Source organism: Misgurnus anguillicaudatus, chromosome 6 (assembly GCF_027580225.2).
Source record: "Misgurnus anguillicaudatus chromosome 6, ASM2758022v2, whole genome shotgun sequence".
Lineage (NCBI taxonomy): Eukaryota > Metazoa > Chordata > Actinopteri > Cypriniformes > Cobitidae > Misgurnus > Misgurnus anguillicaudatus.
In genome coordinates, this window is record NC_073342.2 from 32561347 (window position 1) to 32588407 (window position 27061).

Sequence of the window (27061 nt, forward strand, 5' to 3'; positions counted from 1 at the left end):
ACTAGTGAGGGGAGCGGCACACAATAACACAAAAGCACAAAGACATGAAGTGTGAAACAGATACGCTCATGTTCTCTTTTAAAACACAATTAACCGATTGACTCACAAAGTTCTTTCCTCTTGATTTATTTACAGAGTTTGTAGTCCATACAAACTGATCTCACTTTTTTATCAGGTCACAATACTTACTTAAACATAAAGAGAGAAAAATACATTAAAATTATCATTAAAACAAAGACTTTTCTCTAGGGTTTGCGTGCCAAGGATCACTGTGACTACATGGCTCCAGAAGAAGGTCTTGAATCTAATGAAACATTCATTAAGGGTTGGGACGATTAATCGTGCGATGATGCTTGCTACGCTTCTCAATGAATTACAGTGAAATGACGCTACATCCAAGAGTCAGAGGGCGCTCTCGTGCAGAAACTCAATATGGGCCGCAGAAGAAGAACCATTAACACGCAGCTCCACATGATGCCTATAAGCATATTTATATCGCTGTTCATCAAACCTTTTCAGGATAATAAAGAATATTTATAATGATTATGTTTGACTAGGGCTGTGAAAAAAAATATCGATACAGCTAGCTATCGTGATAAATTTTTCCATGATAGTGTATCAATATTTCAATCTCTACTATCGATATTTTTAAAAACCCATCAAATCCCTCTGTGTGCGTAAAACGACACGGCCACCAATGTCACAGAAGTTGACAGGAGTGAGAAAATGTAAAAACACCTGCAGCTTTCAAAGCCGACGTGTGGAAGCACTTTGGCTTAAAAAAAGTTTTAAAAAATGCAGCTCTATTTTTTACATTTTTGATAAAAAAAGAAAAAGTATTGCAACATGCAACGTATTGTATCATATCGTGATACATTGTATCATGACCCATGTTTCGTGATACGTATGGAGGCCCTTGCTAATACCCAGCCCTATGTTTGACGAGTGTTGCTTTTCCAAAAGCATGTTATAAACTTCAATTCAATTTTATTTATATAGCGCTTTTCACAATTGTTAATTGTTGCAAAGCAGCTTTATATGAATAGATGTAGAGGAGAACACAGAAAATCAATAGATAACATAAGTAGAATATAGCGGCTAAGGTTAAACCATACAAGCAAGCGTATTAATAATGTCACGTATACAGTAAAGTGCTAAGTTAAGCCAACGTTGTCTGACTCTTCCTGGGACGAAAAAACCCCCTAGGAGAAAACCCGGTGGGAAAAACTCCTAGAAGGACAAAAACCCTTGGGAGAAATTTATATATATATATAGATATAGATATAGATATATATAGATACGGTAGGGATAGGAAGCGGGTAAGCGGATTAAACTGGTTCAGCCGGTGGTCGTTGATTGCGCATCGGCTGAGCATCACGTAGAAGGACAGTCAGTAGATCAGTGGTGTGATGACCTTCACAGCAACAGGAACTGGGTCTGTTTGTCTCATTGAGCTGAATAAACGACTGAATAAACTTTTTGATTGATAAGGACTTACTACTGATCAAAGAGCCATAATACATGAAAGAACTGTGCAAGCATCGCCTTTGGGATTCAGAATGGACTTCAGATAAATATTACAAGTATGAATCGTCCAAGCCCTAACATTCATACAGGGAGCATTTGTGCGTTCTGCCTACACTTATTTTTAATAGTTCTGGCACATCAATTTTGTCGAGAATGCAAAAATGTGACCTGTTGAAATGCCTCCTTAACTCTGCACCAGATGGATCCTTCATTTCTAATACATTCTGCCAAGTGTAAAACTTCACATCTACACTGGAAGACAACAACACATAATAACTAGATTATGATCTCGCCTTTAGTAGCACAACGTCACTAAGCATGCAACATAGACGGGTACAGTGATTATAATGGGAAGAATTTGACTCCCTGCCAAAACAAATAAACAATAAAACCACACCATTTGTTAAACAGGCTTTATACTTCTGCGTCGATTGTACGGTATAGCCTACACAAACACACAAATCCTACACAGTAGCCTACTGCTTTGCCTGACGTGCACCCCTCCCAAAATGTAACGCGCGTCAATGCTACGCGGACCGCTAGTGCTGTGATTGGTCTGCTAGAACCCCTACCGTCAGGACAAAAAGTGCTGTTTCGCATTTCCCCATATGGATTTCTGCCTACGACAGTAAAAACAAAGATGGGACAAGCTGAGATGTAAAAATTAACTCAAACTGCAACAATATTTAACCTCTGCTGGTCCTCTTAAATAACATACACAAGCTTCTTCATCATTTGTGAGTTTACTGGGCTGTTGCCGAGGAAGACGTGTGTATACTGCATGTGCAATTGCACCTTAACGCAAACAATGACGCAGAAGTATGAATGAAAACTGACGCATAGCCTACGGCGTCAAGGCTACGGTGTTAAGGCTACGGCATAGGCCCTACACATTTTAGCACGACAGTTTGAGGTTTAAAAGGCAACCATGAGAGGTTCCAGATTCCTGCTGACTTTAGAAAACCCAGCTAATGGCAGTAAGTGTCGACACGCAGCTCTTACCCTCCCAAACGATGATGTTTGCTGTCTGGATGTCCTCTGCATTCATAACGGCAGCTCAGTCGAGTCTTTCTCCGTATGCGTGTCTGAGCTCTAGACAGGACAGTATGGGCGTTTCCTGTCTTGCTAACCCAGGGGCCTAAAATACCCAGGGGCAGCTTTCACAAATTGTGCGGCGAGTGAGTTTAACAGCCTCTCCGTTCAAGAGTCGAGGCTCCGTGCCAAAGTTACATCAGGGGTGAGAGAAAAGGGAGGAACTAGAGAAGAAAAACTAGAGTCACGGAAAGAAACGGATGACAGAAGGTCACGAGTCAAAAGTTTACAGTGTGGCAAAAAACCTTTAGACATGAAACCAAAGAGACAGAACCTCGGTCCGGAGTGAGAGAAACGAAAAAGCAAGACACCCCAAACCAGCAGGCATTCCAGGGAAAAGACAGACACCCCCCTCCCATTCCGACTGGAAGAGCTTTGTTCTAATAGAGTTCAGGCTTCCTGGAGTCTGTCAACTGTGGAATGAACTGGGATGAGACAAGAGAGGTTGCATATCACAGATCTAAACACATGAATGGGCTCTTTTGACCCCCGCATTTCTCATTATTCCTGTGAATTCTTCTTGTGCTTTCTTGATTTTAACAATATAAAATGTTGCTTAAAAGTTATTTAAAGATTTTATTTAAAATATTTTGGGCAGGCCTTTATTTTATCTGGAAAATGAAGCATGTTTGCCTCACGTTTCATTTGCACTCTTTCAACATGGCCGTCGCCTGAGCGTGTCCACGTGCATCAACACATACACACTCTTGAGGACCATCAACACAATAACGGCAAAAAACAGAAAACCAACAGTGTCTCTGCATTAAAAACCGCATTTCCTACCAGGCGCATGGATCTCAGGTCTGTTCTTTCCTCTGCTGCTCTGGAGCTGCACGACTCTCCCCTCCCCCCCGCTTCTCTCTCTCTATTACACGCGCACACACACACTCGAGGGACAAGGCGAGCTGGAAATGCGCTGGTTGACAACGCAGGGCAGCTGCTCTCCCCCTCCTCCACAGTTTGCAGTCACACACAGAGAGAGAGAGAGAGAGAGCAAAAGAAAGAGACAGGAACAGAGAGAGAAGTCCATTTCACATAGAGATTACGGAAAACACACGGAAATTGTGTCCAGGATTTGTCCGGGATCGTTTGATTTTTGGTTAGTTTACACTGCCAATGATTTTCCGGAATCTGTGCGTTTATTCCCACATATACCGTAAAGATCCTGTTAAGACACGTGACTATTTAAAGGATAAGTTCATTTTCTAAAAAAAAATCTAGATAATTTACACACCACCATGTAATCAAAAAAGTTAATGTCTTTCTTTTTTCAGTCGAGAAGAAATTATGTTTTTTGAGGAAAACATTCCAGGATTTTTCTCATTTTAATGGACTTTAAATGGACACCAACAGTTTAAAATTGAGTTTCAAAGGACTCTAAACGATCCCAAACGAGGCATAAGGGTCTTATCTAGCGAAACGATTGTCATTTTTCACAAGAAAATTACAAATATGCACTTTTAAACCACAACTTCTCGTCGTCTTCCGGTTGTGTTACACGCCAGCGCGACCTCACGCAATACGTCATCACGTCAAGAGGTCACGGATAATGAACGCGAAACTCCGCCTCAGTGTTTACAAGCGTCTTGAAAGAGGACCGTTCCTACGTTGTTGTATGTCAACTGATACTAATTAATGTCTTTGTGTCAGTTTATTGTTTACAATGGTCCGCGTTTTATATATGTAACACGTGACCTCCCTACGTCACTACGCATTTACGTTAGGTCGCGCTGGACCGGACCTAGATGAAAAGTTGTGGTTTAAAAGTGCATATTTTTTATTTTTCTTGCCAAAAATGACAATCGTTTCGCTAGATAAGACCCTTATGCCTCGTTTCGGATCGTTTAGAGTCCTTTGAAACTCTGTTGAAACTGCAATTTTAAACTGTTACGTGTTGGTGTCCATTAAAGTCCATTAAAATGAGAAAAATCCTGGAATGTTTTCCTTAAAAAACATAATTTCTTCTCGACTGAACAAAGAAAGACATCAACATTTTGGATGACATGGTGGCAAGTAAGATATCTGGATTTTTTTTAAGAAAATGGACTAATCCTTAAAGTCCTGCAATTGGTGGTTTTTTCCATAGTGTCTGAAGTTTGCTAATTATCCGTGATTTCTCTTTCAAGTGCAGAGAGAGAGGAGCTTTTCATTCCAATTTTTTATGATTTTTTTTCAATTTAAGTATGCTTAATTAGCACAACAAAAACTCTACATTCGTATTGCCAAAGCATTTGCAGCTGGTTTGCGTACAAATTCCCCTGATGTTTCTCACAGGACTCATCTTCCCATGCTTTTACCAGTCCAAAATTTACTCCCTGCTTGAAAAAAAAACTTTTGTATGATGGATTTATTTTTCCTGTTTTGTTCTGAAAATTACAATTCCAGTCACTAAGTAATATTACATGTGATGAAGTCACATGTTTGAGGTCTGGTACATGATTCATGTCTGAAACACGAACAACTTCATCACGAATTTTCTTAATTTGGGGAAGACTGCAGGAGAGACAGACAGGCTGTGGCCCGCCATCACAAACCTATAAGAGACAAGATAATCCTGTTGTTGGCATGTCAGCCTGGATTACAGCAAAACTAAAGCCTTCCAAACCACACAAAGCCCTCACATACAGAGACTGTGTCAGGGGTCACATTTTTTTACAAATAATCACAACTGATAAAACTGCTAAGAAAGCAAAGTGATTCTTTTCTATAGAGCAACACTCTTACAGGACAGAGAGATGATAAATCAATCTGTATTCCTGTCAGCATTCATTCTTCAAATGGAGCACAGCGTGCCAGTCTGTGTAGGCAGAAAGATTGCTAGTGAAACACTGCACGCTGCTGTTACCATTGAGGTTTAAAATAAGTCCACAGCTTGTCGTGTTATTCAGAACACGTCGGTCATTTACACTAAAGCTGGAGTGTTTTGATAAGATTCGAGGAAACTAAAACAGATGCCAAGCACAGTGAAAAGCTTAACGTGTCTCAAAGGATTACGAATATACACGCACACGTATAAGATCATAAAGGCTATTAAAAGAATCTTTGAGGAATAACACTTAAAAGTAAACAATCTACAAAAAGGTGACATTTCTCAAGCTAAAAGGCTTAAATTCATTAAGTAGCAGAACTAATCCTCGTTACTCCGAAATTAAAGTCTTAGAATTAACTTAAATGAACAGATTTCAAACCATACACAAGCAATTCTGATGCTTGTTCTGACACTTTATGAATGATTTTCCTAAACACCAGGTATCAGCACCGATTCACAAATGTATTGCATTATTTCAATCAGGATTTATCCTCTACCTGTAGGGCTGTCACAATGATTAAATAATCGTCTCATTGCGATTGTTTGACCTCATTGCAATGATTTCAGATCACCGCAATGATTGCACATCTCTTTAAAAAACACAAGGGGGAGCTGCAGCGCCTGTATTACCAGACAGTATTAGAAATCTCCTATCAAATTGGCTGCTATTTAAGGCCGGTTTTGGTATAGTCAATATATGAAGAGTTTCATTGCAAAGCGAGATAAATCCATTTTTTTTACATTTTTGTCAAAACATGTTTATAATTATGTAATCATGTAATTATTTTGTTTTATTGTGCTACTTAGCTGTATTTTTTAAGTTATGAAGGTTTAAATCAAAACAAACTAACTGCAGTTGAATTGAAATTAATTGGAATGCACAACCAAAAAACGAGATTTATGAACAATAAAAAAAACGGTGGTTATCTCGTTTTGCAACGAAACTCTTCATATTTTGATTGCATTTTTATTTTTTGTTATTTTTCATATTTATTCTCAGACACTTTATTGTGTTAATTTCGTATGAAAAATGTAAAAATTTTTTGAAAGATATATTCGTGTGAACAAAAACAAAAAATTTATGAAAATTAAACCTCAATGCAATAAAACAGTCAATTAATCGTCAAAGGACTAAAACAGGCAATTTATCATCATAATCCTCACAATTTATTGGTCAATTAACTCTAAGCCAAATTTCATAACCGCGACAGCCCTATCTACCTGTCTAACAAATCTACTGATCTTTAGTCCACAATGGCAGCTAATACACATCTTGAGCCAATAACAACGGCTTACAAGGGTGTGAACCCATGGCCAGCATGTTTCCAGCCAAACGGAGATCCAGATGTTAAAAAACAGGTTAAGACCAACAAATGAACCTAATATGAAACATTTGCACATTCAGATCAACCATTTAAACATTAGAAAAGATTTTCTGGATTTGTGGTAATAAACTTAACAGAGTTGAAAAGCTTTAAAAGCTTCAATTACCTCATAGCAATAGCATTTATATATAGAGTCAGAAAACCGCTGAATCAACACAGACTGTAAACGGCTGTTCACATTATAAAGATAAAAAATATAGTTGTAAAAATTGTTTTATATGAAAGAGAATAGCGGACCTCACACCACAACTATAACGATAAAGACACAATGAATGATATCTTGGGATCACTTTCCGGGTGTTTCTTTCCAACTGATGAACGATAAACCATTGACAGCCAATCAAATCTATTTGAACTTTAAGTGCACGCGCATTTGAAAAGACTTGCTGAGAATAAAATATAAAATGACCTCAGGTATCCAGCGCTGATGCAATTGCTGTGAAGTTTACTACATAATGCTTTTTATTTTTCTATATTAACACTCTGGGGTCGACGGTAGCGCGGGCGCCGCAAAGTCTTTATTTTTCAATCACTCCGCAAAGAGAGTTAGATAACTCTGCTGATTTTGGTCATACAGACATGATTTATACATCATTTAAAACGTTAAAGTGTCTAGTTTTCTTCTGTCCACTCCCAATAAAAACAGAATGTTGTGCTTTTCGCAAAATTAAGAAAATAAACATGATGCGTGTTTTGTTCTCTCTCCCTCAGTGAAGTCCTTTCAGAAACACGTCAGAAAAATTAACTGTAACTTAAGGAATACTTGTCATATCAACAAAAGATACATATCTACATAATGCTTGGAATGTGTGCTTTTGGAAGATGTAAGTGAAATCGAAAACAAATATTGTAATTCGTTGTTAACTGTGTTAGAAGAGGGAGATGTACCGTCTTTCTCTTGTTCCTGCATTATCTATAATGAGCCACGCCCCGCTCCATTGAAGAGAAGAGCAGAGATCATCCATATTCATTAGTCAACCCCAGTCAATGGAGACTCCGTCTCTGTAGCCATTCAGTCAGTGGCAGTGCTGTGTTGAGTTTTAATCCAAGTGCTGGTGACATGACATCTAGTTGTTTACTGACTCAGACTGTAACTTAAGTTATCTTCAGACGCAAGTGTGTGTGCTTCATCAAACAGACGCGATCGACGTCCAAACGCACACACAAATAACTTACCTCATATTTGACGCGCTTTGTGGTATCATTATAAGATATGCGATTGTAAACATCACATCTACTTGTTTACTCGCGCCTAAAGTTATCTCCAAACAGACGCGAGTGCATGTGCTTCGTCAGTGACGCGATGTCCAAACGCACACACAAACACGATGCCTCATATTTGACGCGCTTTGTGGTATTCTTATAAAAGGTGCCATTGCAAACATCACATCTACTTGTTTACTCGCGCATAAAGTTATCTCCAAAAAGACGCGAGTGTGTGCTTCGTCAGTGTGACGGGATCGAGGTCCAAACGCACACAAAAACACACGATGCCTCATATTTGACGCGCTTTGTGGTAAAATTATAAAGTATGCTCTCTCGCCTGTAAATACAAGTTATCTCCAGACGCTTACTGTATGTTTTCTTTGTGCTTCCGTCAGACGCGATTGACGGCCAAACGCACACACAAACACACAATGTCTCATATTTGACGCACTTTTGTATTAAGACGGATCTAAACACATCTAAAACCCTGTTTGTTCGCGTATATCTCTACACGGTAAGTTTATTTAACGCAGGATCACGCATGGGAAGGCATTTCTTTTGTGTTGCTTTCACAAACAAACACGTAACAAGGCGTCACTGCCTAAAGGCTTATTATGCAGCTCATTTACAAGTGTTTTGTTCTTCAGCTGTCAATCACAGATTATTCAAGAGCTTCCAGCCTCCTTGCATATTGCCTTCCTAACCAAAAAGTGACTTTGAAATTGTAAATCAATATTATTGTCTTATGTAAATGAGTAAGCAGAATGATTTTCACATCATTTTAAAGAAAAAACTCTAGACTACTAGATCCTGTATTGAAAAGTCTTGGGAAAACATGTTTAGTATGAGTTTTTTTTTTACTTATATCAGTCACTTAAAAATTTAGCTTTTTCAAAAACCACGCATAAACATTTTTCTCTCAAAAATACAAACATGTACATACATGTTGATCATATAATATAGTAGCCCAGTTTGTGCTGAACACAGTGTTATAAGACTTTTGCCATTATTATGTTTTTAAGCAACTGAAAAAAGCACAAATGTCAGTGCATGTCAAAATTTCTCCAGGGCCCTAAAAACCCCTTAGACCCCAGAGGGTTAACTACGCCAAAAGGTAAGATATTAGATTATACAAACTACTAGATTTACTGTTTAGAGATAGATGCGAAATGCAGCGTGTTGAGGAAATCTGCTGGTTATACCCGCTGTGTAAATGCTACAATAACGGCATATTTACATATTCAGTGACATTTAAACAACTGCAAAAGTTTTTATTACAAGAAATATGCAATATTAGCTAATGCCATTAAAAGATAAGTGAATTGAGTGAGTACGGAGCATGTGAGCGAATTAACAAAGTTATCGCCCCGTAATGTGGACACTAATATAGTAATGGTTATGTTATCATTAAAGTATGAACGTCCCTTAAGAAATGATGACAGAAGATCAAGGAAATCTATATCTCTATATATAACCCTGTATATGGATATGTGTGTCCCTCTCTGTGAAAACCCATTTCATTTTTGTGATTAATTGTTTACATAATGCACAAAATATTCTGTGAAAATATAATCTTGTTATCTTTCATATTTAAGTAAAGATTGAAATCAATGTGACTCAACAGGCAGGGTCACATATAGTAGATTCTAGGTTTGAAAACAAGCTCAGCGTCTTTAATGTACGACTCTCCAAACATGTAGAAGTAATTTCAAACAATTATCTGAAACCACAATACACATCAGCTCAGCTGTCACATTCCCCATAATAATACAATGCATTTATAACAGGCTACAATCATAGATATGAAAAACTGGTTCAGTCAGAGACTGGAAACACCTTGTTTAAAAACTTTACTCCTTCTCACAGTTGTAGTCACCGCTGAGAGGAATTAAATTAGGTCCGTCAGGGGTACGCAGCGGGTAACAGAGCTTTCACATTCCTGCATGGCCACGTGAGGCTTCGGCAAGGTGGGAAAACCAGCCCGGCCTGCTGTCACGCCGTCTGAGCCCACGGCGTTCCGCCTGCACCATGGGATGTGGAAATGCGAAACCACTTTAGAGACGGTTGAAAAACTGCCCCGGTCCTCCTCCCTGACACTTGATCACATCACCTTCTTGCACCTTTAGATCTGCTTGTTAAGAAGCAAAAGCTGTTCCCCCTCCCGAAGCCTCGAGTGAACCACTGGCGCTTGTTTAAGGAATGTACCAGAAAACAATAGCAGCAGTCAGAGGAAGTCATGAATAGGGCTATTGGTAGCCGAGTACTATAGTAACAACAGACATACAACTCAGCACTGTTTCACCCATCAGAGACATGAGTAAACTGCTACACTTCACACTGACATGATAAAAACTCTTCACATATCAGATTAATAACAGGATAGAAGTAAAAGACTGAAATAATTTCCTGCATTAATGTACCATGTCCTCCATACATGTAGCCTATTTCTTTGTTCCCTCTGTAAGAGGAATAAAAAAAAGATTTTTTATGAAGTTCACAATAGAGATGCACCGATTGCAATATTCTTGTCCGATTCCGAGTTTTGTTATTGTTCGGAAAACACATCCCTGAGCCGAGATGGATTATATTAAAGTGTCATTTGTGGATGAGGGGCAGAGATTAATATAGGCACGAGCGGACTGCACAGGTACGTAAAACGGATCACGTTTCCGGGTACCGAATTAAATTACCCTATTTTTCGGACTATAAGCCGCGTTTTTTTTTCATATCTTGGCTGGTGCTGCGTCTTATAGTCACGTGCACTTTGTAAGTCAGTATGAATTAATTTTGAAGTTTATGAGGCAAGAGACAACATTACCGTCTACAGCCGCGAGAGTCCGCTATATGCTGCTTCTGTATTTATGTAATTTAATGGATTCAGTGATGCGGAATGAAGAGTCCGCGAACTTCACGCTATTTGGCTTGTTCGGTTAATTTAGTCTATTCAACCTTCCAGGTAAGTTCTGTACGCTATGGTTTAGGGTTGTGCCGATAGACGATAGTATCGTGTATCGACGATCTTCAGACATATCGCCAATGGCAGGCTTTCATGGCGATAGGTCATGACGATTGTTGGCGAATGGTTATTATTATTATTATTATCATCATCATAGTTTTATATTAACACCCACAATGCATGTTTTTCCTCACATGAGGGTTTGTGGGCTTCACTTTACGCGGAGAGCTTGTAAAGAGAGAATTCCTTCTTGCACGTACCTGCACTTAATGCGCGCGTCTTGGTCTCCTTCTACCACTAAATCCAGTGCGCTGCGTCATGAGCAGCTGCGCTTCTCTCTGTCTCACATGCACGCGCTCTCGCTCGCGTCTGTCCGAAGTCTAAACATAAACTAAAGTAGTAATAATTATTTGTTCAGTTTAATGCGTTTCATGCGAGCTGAGGCAAACTTTACTTTTTGTTTAAAATATTACCCGCTGCATATTAGAGCCTCTCTCTCACTCTCGAGTACGTGCAGAAAGCTGCGCTCTGTCCAAAGTCAGATCACTAGGTATTAATCCTGTTTATGATAGCCTATGCATTTCAATGAGTTGTAGCAACACGTCCCTCGTGTTTAATATATGATTGTATTTAAAATATGATCGCGTTCCGCTGGACCGATGCGTTTAAAAAGGCACCTCATGAGAGCACCACTGCTTGACACGTGTAGTCTTCTGCAACAGCACTAAACCAATGCATTGAATTGTTTGTATGTGCGCGCACGTGTGTGTGCATGCGCAGATGCATGTTTTTACAGTTATTAAGTAATCATGATAGGGTTTTAATGACGCGCTCGCATTAATGGCATCAGGTTTAAAAAGGTTGCGGTCATGACGGTGTTGCTGTTGTTCTATTTTTGTCCACCCATCAAGTGACTTGTTATAATGAGTAAAAAATTAACAAATAAAAAAATGAGTAAACTACTGCCCCGCCCCCCGATAATATCGTGTATCGCCGATCTCACAGGCTGACGATAGGACGATCTGAAAATAGGGCATATCGCCCAACACTACTATGGTTTATCATTTAAATAACTGATAATATTACTTTAACGTACAGACATCTACTCAGCCTGCTGTTCTGTGTGCTATTGTTTAGTTAAATAACTTGCCTTTCCAGATTAAATGTCTGTTCTTCGGCTTGGATTTTGTGAAATAATTTTCTAAATAAACGCGGCGTATAGTCTACTGTGACTTATACATGTTATTTTGTCTTAAGGACGCATTTTTGAATGATGAGTTTATTAAGGCTGCATGTATAAGTAGTCAAAGTGAAGAGATGGTTGATAACGATTGAATCCATAGATAAACTAAATTCAAGGAAACAGCAAAGCGATTCTTTCTAGAGATAGTCCATTTGAAGAGCGCACGCTGCTCTTTACAGCAGTCTATATTTGGCTGCCTGTCATAACTGAAAGTAAGCAAGGGGTCCAAGTGTTACATTTCAATGACTCCCAGGAGGACGACTATGTAGGGAACACAATGCTGTGGGCATGAACATCTGCTGAATACTGATTCACTGCTGAGGAATTTGTTGAAAGCAGAAATGCATATCTATCCTCTCCATATTAATACACACATCTACTGCTTAAAGCAATGCAATACCAACTACCTAAACAACAAAATATAAACAGGCATGAGATGTCTTTTTAAAATAAGAGAAAACCACAATTCAGAGCGGTTGCCAAAACTCCTCTGGAGAGATGAATGAAACACAAAGCTGAAAGGTCAGTAATCTCTACAAATCAATAAATAGTCCACTAATAGAGATGAAATGGTATGAAAATCACGGTAGGGGTGGGCGATACAGCCTTAAAATCAATCATATCATGAATATTTGTGGTAATGATATTTATGATTGTAAAAACAATGAATGAAGGGCATTTTCCATCCAATGAGCTGTCATTGATGACAGACTACCTAACTCAAAGTATAAATCCATTGTCGGAAGCAGTATTAAAGTGCAATAGTAGTGACACAATCACACAGCATGAGTCAAATGTAAACAAAGTACAAACTAGAGATGAAATGGTATGGAAATTTTACATCACTATGACACTACCACAGATTTTCTACTGGTTTTCCATACACTCCCAACAGATCCCAGTAACTCAAATCATTAGCTAAGAATTTAAAATAGATTTTACAGCACTTTTGTTTGCATAAACATCAAATAAATAACACAATAATTGCACATTTGTGTATAAATAAAACACCAGTGAATAAATCAGATTTTCATATAAACAAATCATCAAGTCACCTGTCTGCTTATGTTGTGAGAAATCGGGTGTACTTTAGGACCCAGGAGTAAAACTGCACAATGCGCTCGCAGAAGAAACAAACAGAGCTTTAAACTCATCAGTTCACATCATTTAATGGAAAACAAAAAGAACAGATGAATCTGTCCAAAGCCCGGGATACACTGCAAGATTTTTGTCTGTCCCAGACGAAAGATTGCCATTGTGACACAATCGTCGTGATTTCTGTTATCGTGGCTCTTCATCAGTGGTCATATGTTGTACAGTGAGAGAGGTTCAAGGGCGGCCATTTTCCTGGTCTTGCATCCAGAGATAGTTTTTAGACAGTGTCAGAAATTCAGCATGATCAACGCACAGTGTGTTTGCTGCTACGACCTGCGTACTGGTATTTGTTTACCACTGGCGCATGCTGGTGACGTTTCGCTAACGTGTGACGTAGCCGCCGAAGCCTCCGACTCATAGGTGTCATCATCGTACAGTCTACATGCTTGTTGTTCCCAAGTTTAAATGATCCATGTCGCATAGTGCGATAAGGTAATGAACATATAGGAGTGCAAAAATCCTGCAGTGTATTTCGGGCTTTAAGAAATATTAAGTAATGTTTCATTACAACTAGATTTCCCTAAATGTGAACATTTTTTGGATTTAAATTTAGTCAGTGAGGCACTGTCATCGCAAACACATGAGAGCAGACGTGTCTTATGTTATTGGTTAAATTGAGAGCCATGACACTGGCAGGGTTAGACGGTAATTAAAAAAAGACACAGTAATACCAATGGACATTTTTATCGTGGGTAACCATTAAACTGGTAATCGTTACATCTCTATTGGCACTGTTATACACAACAATAAACAACATGACTGTTTTCCTTTCATTCTCCAATGGACTACTACCAAGAGGAAAAGCAAAGCACAGGATGGCACACAGGGGTGTAATCATTCATTTATTCCTAGACAGATGGAATAACATTAGTTTCCAGCAGAAATTCCAGCTAAATTACCACTGAAGTAAAGGAAAGCCAAAGCTCAGTAGGTGGAAACATCAAACCATCCAAGTTAACACCAGACAGATTAATACAGACTCCCAACGAGCACAAACCTCAAGCTGTGTATGTGAAGAAAAAACTTTTTTACTCACCTTCTCGCTTTTGACTTTCTTCATGTTCCTGCAGTCGATATTGTCCAATTCCTCGGGTTCGCTTTTGATAGCTAAGGGTGCGACTATTCCAGTAGCGTCGAGGGTTATATTCCCTAATTGTTCAGCACCGTCCATATTTTGCGGCCCATCAAACGGGGCATTGCGGGCCTGCCCCAAAGGCAAAACCTGAGTCACCATGTCCTTCTCTGGGGGCAGGGTCCCAGCTTGAACTCTGTCGCTCTTCTCCTTTTTACTTTTCCCAGAACTTTCTTTGTCCTTTTTTCCACTGGGAACACCACGGGAGGCCTTATTACCTTTATCCGATCCCTTACCGGAGGCGGGTACCGTCGTGGAACCGCTCCCCGAGACCGGGCCAGTGCCCTCGTTCGGGGTCGGCCCCTGGGCGTCTTTCTTAGACCCGTCAGGGGTTGAAGATTTGCTACTGTCCTTGGAATTCTTGCTACGTTTAGCTTTGGATTTGCTGTCTTTGATGGGCGGAGGCGGCACAGGATTAATGAACTTGATGTTGTCAGGCAACGCCGCTACGGCGCTAGACGCTGCGGCCATTCCGTCCCCGTCCTTGGTGCCAGACATTTCAAGCTTGTCTTTCTCTAAGTCTGCGTCGAGGTCAATAATCAGGTTGCCTACACCGATATCCCACTCATCCCCGCTGTCGTAAGTGTCCACCGCATTCGAGTCCACACCTTTCCCGCCTGCAGTGCCACTACTGAGGGACATCTTAGTGCCAACGGCCCAAGCGTGCCACAGGGAGCTCTGACCTTCTCAGAGAGCTGAGGCAGTCAGGAAGGGCGTTTACATCAGCCTCAGGGTCCTGTTGGTTTCCACATCCCAGTTACCCACATTGTTACCCTGCAGGGGAGAAAACAGAAACATGAAAATGACATTGTGTTTTTTTAACTCTTTCCTCTCCAGCGTTTAAAAAAAAGTTTTCAGCCAGTGCCAGCACTTTTCATGATTTTCACAAAAATGTAATGCGTTCCAGAAAATTTTCTTTAAATATATAAACATATAATATATCAAATGAGAGAACAGACTCTCTGCTTTTTTTAGCACCTCTCATATATGGGTAGGGTTCTTAAAATACCACAGTTTGAGCAAATATCTAGGATAATTGCATTTTTTTGTTAGAGATCAGATTAAGAGCAATGATCAAAATATACGCAGAGTTTTTACAGTTTTTGGATCAGTGGATGTTTCAGTGTTTTATAGGTTGTGTAAGAGTGACACCTAGTGGATAATAGCAGAAATATGAAATGCCGTAAAAACTCGTCATTGGTAGGGAAGCATTTTCTCTTAATTGACGAGATAACCCCTCAGTGGTGGAGAAAGAGTTCATAAATCCACAGAGATATTTTTAAATGGGTTAGCCAGTGGTTCTCAAACTGGGGGCCCTGAGGTGGTACCAGACATTTTATTTAAAAAAAAAACATAATAAACATAAATTCTAATACTTCATTTTCTGATATGAAATCAGATGACACAAGAGCTGGAACTAACAATTATTTTCGTAATCGATTAATGGGGCGATTATTTTTCAAAAATCGACTAATCGGATAAAAAACAAATATTTACTCAATTAAATTTTTCACTTATTATATCTAAATAAGGCACAAAACGTATAGAAGTGTACTTAAATTCTGTGTAATTAAACCTCAGAAAAATAAGGCTAATAACCAACAGCACTACATCATATAATTTAATATGATTCGTTTAATTCAAATTTTAAGTTTTGAAATGTTTTGTGTCTTTGGGGGCCACAAAGGGATGCACCATACACACAGAGGGGCCGCACAACGAATGTAAAAGACATTATTCAGACATTACCAGAATATAAAAATAATATATACCATGCTAAACCACCTATTAGATTAAAACTCATTGGGCTATATAATTTCTGATCATCCCACATAATGTGTTTGTTTAAGCTCAATAATCACAGTCACCATCAGTCCATTGACCATATAAGACATACGTTTCATCACAACACACATGGAATCAATTTCCTCCCATATCCACACAGGTTTACATCAAAACCAAACATGTGACCTCCACAGTTCACAGCTCATCCGAAACACATTACCCTTCATAGCATTATTTATAATCATTTTAATGAGTACATAAATACAAGTGTTATAGTTGAGTACTGTAAACATGATAAACCTTATTAACAAATAGCTTATTTCGCTATTACTCCATTTAAATTACCCAGAACAACTTTAAATGGATGAATTACCCAAAAATGAACATTCTGTCATCATTTCCTCTAACGATCACAAAAAATAAATTTTTGAAACACAGCTGGTGGAAACCATTAAATTCCATAGTAGGAAAACAAATATGGAAGTATTGTGATATGAAGATATTTTGATAAAATATAGCGTGGAGTTAACGGTTCCCACTGAATTCCATTGTATTTTAGTTTTTCTTGAAATCAATCGTTTTTACCAGCTGTGCGCTTATGATCATTTATAAAAATTTCTTCTTTTGTGATCATCAAAATATAATATATATATAGGTTTAGAACAACATAAATATGAGACAATGATGAGAGAAATTTCATTTTGGGTGAACTATCCCTTTAAAGAAGAATAGGTTCATGTTTAAATGCCAAAGATGCCCATGGTCTAAACAAAAAAGTTGTTTTCTATAAAAGTCTTTTTGGATTATAAATGAAGCATCAGCAAACACAGCATTAATACACATTATTCATGAAGTATGTGACAGTGGTATAACAGATGCCTTTAAAGGTCAAAGTGGTAGCTTATAATATTCTGAAGAGGCTGTACACAAAACAAACTGCTACAGTCTGGCTGTTGTCTAATAAAACTAAGCTGTACTTAAGTTGAAAAGCATGATAGTGATGAAGACAGATGGTAGAACGAGGACAGTAATCAGGGGTCTGGAGTAATCCGATGGTCCAGCAGGGAACACGGAGACTTTTCTGCAGGAAGAAATCCAAACGCCTGCTTTTGGAAGCCAAGATCAAACTCACTTCCACTATTAGTCATTCATCGCTCTCACGATTTTCACATGACACCTGATGCCTGCGGCTCTTAGAGATCAACAGATAGTGACATTTCACAATGCCGTTTTCTCTCACTTTACAAGACCGCTTCTTAGCAATTAGACCCTGCTCACAAGTAGATCAACGCAACTAGTGACAGTGTGACACATAACTCATCCGTTTAGTCAAGTTCTGCCAATTTCTACACATAAACTGTGATTTTGTCAAACATATAATTAATGCGTAAATCCTGTTAGAACGCAATCTTCACATACTAGCGTCAAGGGTGGATATAAATTTCAATTAAAGAGCACATATTACATTGCTAAAAACAACTTTATTTTGTGTATTTGCTGTAACACAATGTGGTCTTGTGGTTTATGGTTTAAAAAAAAACTATTATTTTCCACATATCGTACATTATTGTTGCTCCTCTATGCCCTGCCTCCCTGATATGCATTGATTTTGTACAAAGCTCATTGATCTGAAAAGCATTGTGTCCTCTGATTGGCCAGCTAATCTGAAAGTTGTGATTGTCCTGAATCCCTCTGACATCAGCTGGAACTTTGATACTCCTTACCATGTTTAAAACATTAGCTCTCAATGCAATGCTGACAGAAGTTAATATCGTTTTTACTACCTTATCAATATGAGCCGAATCTGATCCAGAAAATGCAGATGACCAAGCTGAATGATCAACTTTACCAGCGATTGGTGCTCTTTAAAATTTCTTCTGTACGAGAACACAGTAAAATCACACTAGTTGTCTGCATTTACATGAATGTATCTTCCTGAAGGTTCAGGCAATAAATATAAAAACTCAAACCTTCATCTAATCCAACACAGCTGAGGCAATGATGCAAGCGGCTGTCACAGTTTTCACACGCACAACTAATTAAGAACAGAATGAGGAGATTTTGCTCACTTTAAAGAGGAAAGAGTTTTCAGAGCAGACAGATGTGACTGTGTATGAATGTGTATGTGCTGTATGGTTTCTGATGTCTTTGATGGACAATAACTTCAAACACCTGCACAGCTATTGCAAATTAAAAACTAATTAAAGGATGTTTGCCTCATTTCTGTCATACTTGAATATTCATATCACATTTTGACTAAATGTAAATCTATATAATGGTGGGCTATACATAACCATATCTTTCATTTGGTTCCTCACTTTATATATTCAAATAGTTCTGGGAAAGCTTTTTTCGGATATTCCAGGAAAAATGAAAGGTACTTTATCTTGTTTTATTATTTTCTCATCGTACTGAAAACTTAAATGATGGCCACAAATCAAAGTTTATTCATAATGAATGAATCAGTCTGGCATCAAGTTCACATTACGTAACACCTAAAAATAAAACTAATACTTTATATTCTGATATGACCTCAGATGACACTAGAGCTGAAACTAACGATTATTTTCGTAATCGATTATTCGAGCGATTATTTTTTCAATAACCGGTTAATCGGATAAAAACAAATATTTACTCGACTCGATTTTTCACTTATTATGTCTTAAAAAGTATACTTTTAAAAATGCAAAAGCCTTTATGTAGTAGAACATCTTTAAATGTCAAAATATAAACTAAATGAATTAAGTCTCCAGGGATGTGCTGAGGAAATTTAGCCAAAAAAATTATAAACTTATTTTAATCATGAACTTTATACCTTGATGATAATTAATATTATTCATTATTAACAAAATAAATAAGCCATTATGATATGAAAGTGATATGCATGTGTTGTTACAGTAATAAAAACCTGGATTTCCAGATGATTAGTTCGTGGTTCATACCATTTTCATAAAAACCCAACAACAATTAAACCACTTTAAATTAAAGGATGAAATGAAACCTTTATTAATCAGCGTCTTCTGTCATTTTTCTGTCAGGGTTGCCAGATTTGCATAATAAAACCAGCCCAATGGCCATTCAAAATTAGTTCAAAAGCAGCCCAATGATTATTAGTCCAAATACCAACAACGACTGAACCAATCTCTAACCCGCAGAAAACATCAACCTGCAGAAACAGTTTAAAATAAGACCAATTCAGATCTCTGCTGAAAGGCTGAGGACCTGGCAACACTGCAGTGCTTTTAACCAAGCTGGTCATGCAGTGAAAAGAAGCGCCTGATAAACATGCAGCTTGTGTTCTTTGAAGAAACAGCGCCTGACAAGCTCGAAAACAAATTTCATTATCGATGTTTATCGATTAGTTGTTGCAGCCCTAGATGACACATTTCTGCAGTCTTTATGGTACACTGTACGACAATGCCCAGCCCAAGGTAAACACTTGCACACAGGCGGGTGAAGGCAATAAAATAATCTAATTGCCCAAATACAACCCACTTCACCCAGCACAGGTACACAATGTCCTCTATTAAGCCCAAAACTAAGGTACCGGTGTCCTTTCATGGGCTGTAAATAACAGCGCTAAACTAATTCAGCTTTCCTCACCACATGCCAGCGCCCCTGACCCCAGCCAACACGACACAGGCCTAATTAACACAGGACGCCTCTGCTCGATGGGTAAACGTGAGGAGAAAATAAATCGGCCAATTCTGCGAAGATGACAGGGCTCAGGATCAATACCTGTCTCACTCCCGTTTGATGACGAACAACAGATAAAAGAACAAATACAATCAACGCTGGGATGGAAAACCAACAGAAGAAGATGAAACTGTAAAAGCAGCATTACTCAAGAGGATCCTCTGACCCGATTCAACAGCCTCACAGATTTAATTCCCTCCAGGCAATCGAGTAATTGACATTCACTAATAAAAAACGTTTTCAAAGGCTGCTGTTAGGGCAAAGAAAGTGACAGGCTCTACATCAAAGTAAATCACAGCTCTTTCGGAAGAGCCAGGACTTCCCTGTGGTTAGATTACAAAAATGCATTGCTTCTCCTATGCCTATACATGAGGGCCGTATCTTACACCCATGACATGACACTATGAACCTTACACTGCAATGCACACAAACGTCCCTGCTTTGAAAAACAACGCAGACGAGATTCTCTCCCGCATTAATCTTTACTTATTAGGCCCGACGGGTAGTTCCCGAATGTCCTGCCAACCTCATAACTCCACCATTAGCCAATTCAAACAGAGACCATCTCCAACTGTGTTAAAGCCTGCTGAGGGAACATTTGATCCAACTGAGACGAGAAGGAAACAGCTGTCCGGGGCCGGTTTGAGGAATTGGGTTGCCTCATCCAACCACAGATATGAGAGCTGAAAATCTATCCTACTGCACTGCCCTTGATGCTACCTCGTAGTTAAGCCCCTGACACCTGCCGATCATACGCAAATGTGAGGTATGAAACAAATGAATCAGAAATACATTTTGTTAAACTCCAACAGGAGCATTAAACTGCAACTTTAAACTGTTTAAGAGTAATCAGAACTAGGTCTGCGACTAACGATTATTTTCATCATTGATTAATCGGGCGACTATTTTTTTCAATTAATCGACTAATCAGATAAAAGCACTTACATTAAAGCACAAAAATAAACCTTTATTCATCAGGTGTTTTTTTCTTTCGTAATAGTCCTGTCAGGGTTGCCAGATCAGTGTAACAAAAAACAGCCCAATGGGCATTAAAAATTAGTCCAAAAGCTAGGGCTGTATCGATTAATCACATGTCCCATTAAAAATGCGTGTCTGAAATATGAAATATTGATATAGACATTTCCTGGAATAACGTTTGTAATGCTACTTCTTCTGTGAACACAAACGGAGTTTCGGCACGAGAGCGCCCGCTGGCTTTGGGATGTTTTACCAGAATTCATTAAAGACACACCATGCAGTTATTTTACCTTAATATAACAGCTTCAAAGTCATTTCGATGGTAAACGAAGTCATAGTATGGCGAATCATCCCCCTGTTGAAGCTCGGGAAGGACGCCGCTACCAAAACCAGCAATGCAAGCTTGAGAGAACCGCCCCTGAAAAATCTCGCGAGAATCACGACTTGCTTTACGGCAACGACGTCACACACGTTAGGCTTGTTCGGCTTCGTGCGGCGCTGCAGGAACCGGCAGTCGGATGACGTAGAAGTACCGCGAGAATGATCCGAGACGGCGCTTTGGCGTCACCCGGCTGTCGGTTCCTGCGGCGCTGCATGAAGTCAAACAAGCCTGTAACAACAACTGCACGCGCGCATTTGAGACGTGATGCTCGATGAGGGAAACAGGTAAGAAAACCCGTTCGGAAGAGAGTAGAAAGCCAAAAAAAGAAACTGACAGAGTTAGGAACCGGACAAGAGTCCCACTCGGTCAGGTTTTTACTCGTTGGTGTGAGCTAATAGACAGCCCTGGATGCAAAAGGGATCCTGATCTGGCGATCTTGTTGATGGGCAAGTAAGTAAATCTCTTATTTGTAAATTTGTTTGCGGTCTTTGTTGTATGTGGTTGCGCTTGCTTGTAGTGTGTATTTTTTTTACTAAGCTGTTCATTCATTCAGTGTTGATAATTAGACCAGTAAAATAACTTCAACAAGGGTCTGCTAGCTTACGATCATAAGAGCATTTAGCAGACTTGCTAACAAACACTCTTTTCTCTTACATGTTTTTTTTTTGGCCATCTAAACTCAAGTGTTGTGTTGTGACGTGTACGTAGTCATTTGTCTAATTTCGATTTCTTATGGCCAACGAATAACGGCCAATGTTATGAAATAATGCAACGTATACAATTAACTTTGTCAATGCATTTTGTAATGTTTACATTACAATTAAAAAACAAATAAAATTATACAGTAGACATAACGTTAGACTATAGACTGTTTACTTGTGATTAAGCTGCAATCTTGTAAAAACGTAATAAGCCAGCAAACGCGGTAGGCTACTTTATTATTATATGCCTACTCTACACTTGGCATAAACTTCTTATTATCCTATTACTATCATCTGTAGTTTAGTAGACATGCAGTAGCCTAATATTTGTATGAAATTGTGAAACATTCCCTGGTCATTATCTTCGGAGTCCATCTCACGCCCAACACTATCCTTACAGGTACGTACAGAGTGGGCGTGCGAAATTACGACAGTTGCAAGTTTTCCCCAGTGACTCTAGGGGTCGCTGTTTGACAAAAACGTCAAACTCCATGGAATGCCTTTAATATTTAATTATGGAGAAAACGCGCATTTGCACGATTAACCATTACACCCCTACCAAAAGCATTCCAATGATTATTCACAGCCCAAATACCAACAACTATTGAACCAAATCCTTCCATCTCTAAACCGCAGAAAAACTTGGGCACCAAACACATCCCACATATAATAAAAATTACTATGAAATTACACACAACACTTGTGCCTGCTTCTCTAAATCTTACACAAATGTACAATTTGTATTTCATTTCAAAACATGCCAAAAGACTTGACGTACAATACATAATTACCCTGCTCTCTCATTTGGAAAAAAACGGGACAAAAAAACTTATTTCAGATTAATTGCACAATTATAATATGACTGCAATAAAAATGTGCACTGGGAATGAATTAAACATGTCCAGCAGATGTTATTGAAGTTAAGAACCACCTGAACATACAGATATTTTCCACATCCAAGCCAAATGCTGTCTTCTAAGTGCACTTCTTAACAAGACGTTTGGAAGAGTCTGCCTGGAGGCCACAGACAGCGTTCTGCATCAGCCAGCACACAGAGATTTCACCGTGTAATTGGATTGTGTGCTTGAACTGCTGAGTGAAACAGGAATTTGCAAGAGACTTCGGATGATGGAAATCTAGCGTCCTGCGGGTCAGACAGACTCCATCTCAGCAAAATGTCAGGAGCAACAGCCGGTTCGAACTCGCGGTGGGATTTCAATTTGTAGATGAACGTTACGTACCATTTGGAATGCTTCTCTGCCCTGTCCCAGAGTGACCTGTTTAGGATTGACCGTCTGCCAGGTCAACGATTACGCTAAGCCGGCTGAACTTTAGGTGTATGCAGGCGGATAGACAGACTCAACTTTGATGTCTTTATAGCTTAAACATTTCTGCCTACTTTCTGCTCAATTCTCATGGTGTAGTAGACTAAGCAAAATCACACCAAGCAATAAACCCTGACCGGCTGTGCATTGTCAAGTGGCTTATCACTTTTAGATAATGGCAATATAAAAGACAGCAATGCTTAATATGAAGCTCAATTTATTAATTATGATAATATGAATGAACTATTTATTTAACTTGGACTTAATGTGAGATTTAGATAAATCTCCTTTCCATTGAGCTATTTCACTGCTAAAAAACAACATTATTTTGTGTATTTGGTATAGGGCTGGGACAACCATCAACGTAATCGATGACGTCGACGCAAAAAAATACGTCAACGCAAAATATGCACGTCAATTCGTCCGACCCAAAATGCCGGTGGCGGAGAGAAGTAGCAACGCAAGTGGCTCCACGCCGGTTTCACACCGCATGCGTGAACAGTGCATGCTCGCGTAGCAAAAGCCATGATTTGCCTTCAATAGCATAGCAGTCACAACATCTTATGCCTCATTCGCTGTGTTTTTGCTGCAACAGCTTTGTTGTCGCATTGCATTCACTTGCTGACACTTACACATAAAAATGCACACTTTGACGGAAATGCGGAAATGGACGTTATGTCAAAAAAATGAGGATCAAAATAAAGTGTCCAAATAAAGGTACCTCATATCAATATTAGCATCGATACATTATATCGTTAGAAATTTAATCAATACATCAATCCATATCGATTTATTGTTAACTAACAGTTGCATCTTTTATTGCATGCAAAAACTGACCACTAGATGCTCATTTGAAGTGCTGTTTAAGAAGTAATTTGAAAGAAGTAATTTGAGAATGTTGTAATGTGCTTTCTGCAAACAACTACAGGAAAACAGCCTGAGGAATAGACAAGCCATTTGCTTGCCAACATGAGTATTTAAGACAGTTTTTACTAGAAACTAGAACTGGACAAAAAAATAGCCTGCGAGTCTCATGCGTATCTCATCAGGAAAGCCGGTTCGGTGAATAGTAGTGAATCGTCATCACCTGCTTTCAGATGGAGGGGCATTTACTACACAGAGCCGTATTTCACAGAGAAGATCGCAAAATCCCATACAATATTGGAGGCGATTTTCCACAGTTAAGAACGCGATTTTCCGATCTTCTCTGTGAAATTCGACTCTGTGAAGTAAATGCCGCTCCATCTGAAAGCAGGTGATGGCGATTTACTACTAATCACCAAACCGGCTTTACTGAAGAGACACGCATGAGAATCGGAAAATCGCAGGCGATTTTTTGGCCCAGCTCTACTAGAAACCCAAATAACATGCTGCCAAAACATCACAGGAAAAGACTTCAGTCGACAATACACAAACCTTAATTGAGTCGAACCCTTATTCAATCTGCGTTTTCTTAAAGGAATAGTCTACTCATTTTCAATATTAAAATATGTTATTACCTTAACTAAGAACTGTTGAATCATCCCTCTATCATCTGTGTGTGTGCATGTAAGTGCTGGAGCGCGCTGCGACGCTACGATAGCATTTAGCTTAGCCCCATTCATTCAATGGTGCCATTTAGAGATAAAGTTAGAAGTGACCAAACACATCAACGTTTTTCCTATTTAAGACGAGTAGTAATACGAGCAAGTTTGGTGGTAGAAAATAAAATATAGCGCTTTTCTAAGCGGATTTAAAGTAACTATAATTTTATGGCGTAATAGCACTTTTGGGAGTACTTCGACTCGCCTGAAAAGTCCGCTCCCCTTCTCACTCTCATAATGGGAGAGGGAGGGTGTTACTGCGCCGAGTCGAAGTACTCCCAAAAGTGCTATTACGCCATAAAATAGTTACTCTTTTAAATCCGCTTAGAAAAGCGCTATGTTTTATTTTGTACCACCAAACTTGCTCGTATAACTACTCGTCTTGAATAGGAAAAACGTTGATGTGTTCGGTCACTTCTAACTTTATCTCTAAATGGTACCATTGAATGAATGGGGCTAAGCTAAATGCTATCGTAGCGTCGCAGCGCGCTCCAGCGCTTACGTGCACACACACAGATGATAGAGGGATGATTCAACAGTTCTTAGTTAAGGTAATAACATATTTTAATATTGAAAATGAGTAGACTATTCCTTTAACAAACATCACCAGTAAATTGAGTTGTAGATGAAGTAAAGACAAAGTCAATGCTTCAATCCTTCAGGGTCAACTGCTGTTCTCTCAGATGATCTAATAATAAATATAATTTAAATATAACCTACTGCTGGAGATAATTTTTTAATTCAATTATCTATTTTTAAGGACTAATGCTCTAAAGAGGGTGAATTTGTTTCTACTGGCACTTTTCCATTACATAGAACACCAAGGGTCAGGCCGTGTCAGCTCACTTCACTTTGGCGTGGTTAGCTTTTACATTGAGTTTAGTACCACTTCAAAGTGAGAGGGATTATAGGCATGTTGTTATATTTGCGCTGCCTACTGCATCATACTAGTGAGAGTGTCATTGGAATGCAATGTTTCCCATACATTCAATAATTTCTCAGTTCGCCACAAAATCTAAATTGACCACCACAAATAAATGTTTGCATATCGTGTTTATCACTAACTCTGTCTTACATGACAGTTTTTGTACAAAACACTCTTAGCGTAAGTCGACACGCACCGCTGAGCCAAGTTGCAAAAATTACGTGCATGCGAACGTTCACGTTGCGGATGTTCGCATTGTGAATGTGCTGCCACAAACTGCAAGTCTGGAAAACACTGGTAGGTTTTCCTGATGCTCATCATGGGGATGTTTTTCACCGCTAAAAGGGAGTTTGGGAACTTACAACAAAGCACAGATGACAACAGGTTTGCTTGAGACAGCGCAAGCACAAAGTTAAAGCTAAGCTTAAGTTTAGCACAACGCTGGTAGTGACAATTCTCTCGACCAATCAGTGATCTACAGTGTTTTCACCTCACGTTTTACTATCAGCTCAGCTCACTTGGAACCTCAACCGAGGTGGTACTAAAAAAAGATGTATCGGGTAATACATACTGCACCCAGTGGAATAGCCCCCAAAAGTAAGCTGAACCGACCCAACCGTGGAGTACTATGCAATGGAAAAGTGCCATATAAGGTTTTTAAGATGCAGCCATGACTTTTCAAGCTTCCTTAAACAATTAGACCATTTTATAAGTCATACACATCCTTAGCTTTACTTTTGGGATCTGCCATGTGGGTCACACCCAATGAAGGGGGGAGTGAATTCAGATGTGGTTTACAGAAGAATCTCAGACACACAAAACCAAAACCACAACAGCCTGCCATCTGTTTTGATTAGGAGAATGTGTTGTATACTGAGACTCAAAGTCACGCATGTTAAAGTGCTGAAATACAGCTGTGGAAATGCCTGTGATGAGGAATTACAACCAGCAGAGAATGAACAGATCGTATAACATATATACATATGTGTATATATTCTTTCTTTTTTATTTACCATACTGTTAATATCATACCTAACGTATTTGATAGGAACTAAATAGTGACACAATAAGGTTCTGAAAGTGCTGTAATTGTTTGTTTGATCACTTTGCATATAGACATGTGTAACCTGCATAGTTGAGTTTTTTCCAATTTTCGAATCTGTTACTGTAGTTAATGTAGT

General features: G+C 39.0%; 2 protein-coding genes across 3 annotated transcripts in view; both read right to left on the bottom strand.

The window, feature by feature from the left end:
* Positions 1 to 27061, bottom strand: part of spg11 (SPG11 vesicle trafficking associated, spatacsin) — a 393853-nt gene that overhangs the window by 217551 nt on the left and 149241 nt on the right. The window lies entirely within an intron of this gene.
* Positions 1 to 27061, bottom strand: part of znf609a (zinc finger protein 609a) — a 104310-nt gene that overhangs the window by 53466 nt on the left and 23783 nt on the right. Inside the window, exon 2 of one of the 2 annotated variants that reach the window (XM_055191627.2) lies at positions 14410 to 15279. In XM_055191627.2, the coding sequence (XP_055047602.2) occupies positions 14410 to 15147 (738 nt within the window). In that variant the 5' untranslated portion in view covers positions 15148 to 15279. Of the gene's footprint in view, positions 1 to 2529; positions 2663 to 14409; positions 15280 to 27061 lie in introns of those variants that run through there. The other variant, XM_055191629.2, reaches the window with a different exon arrangement.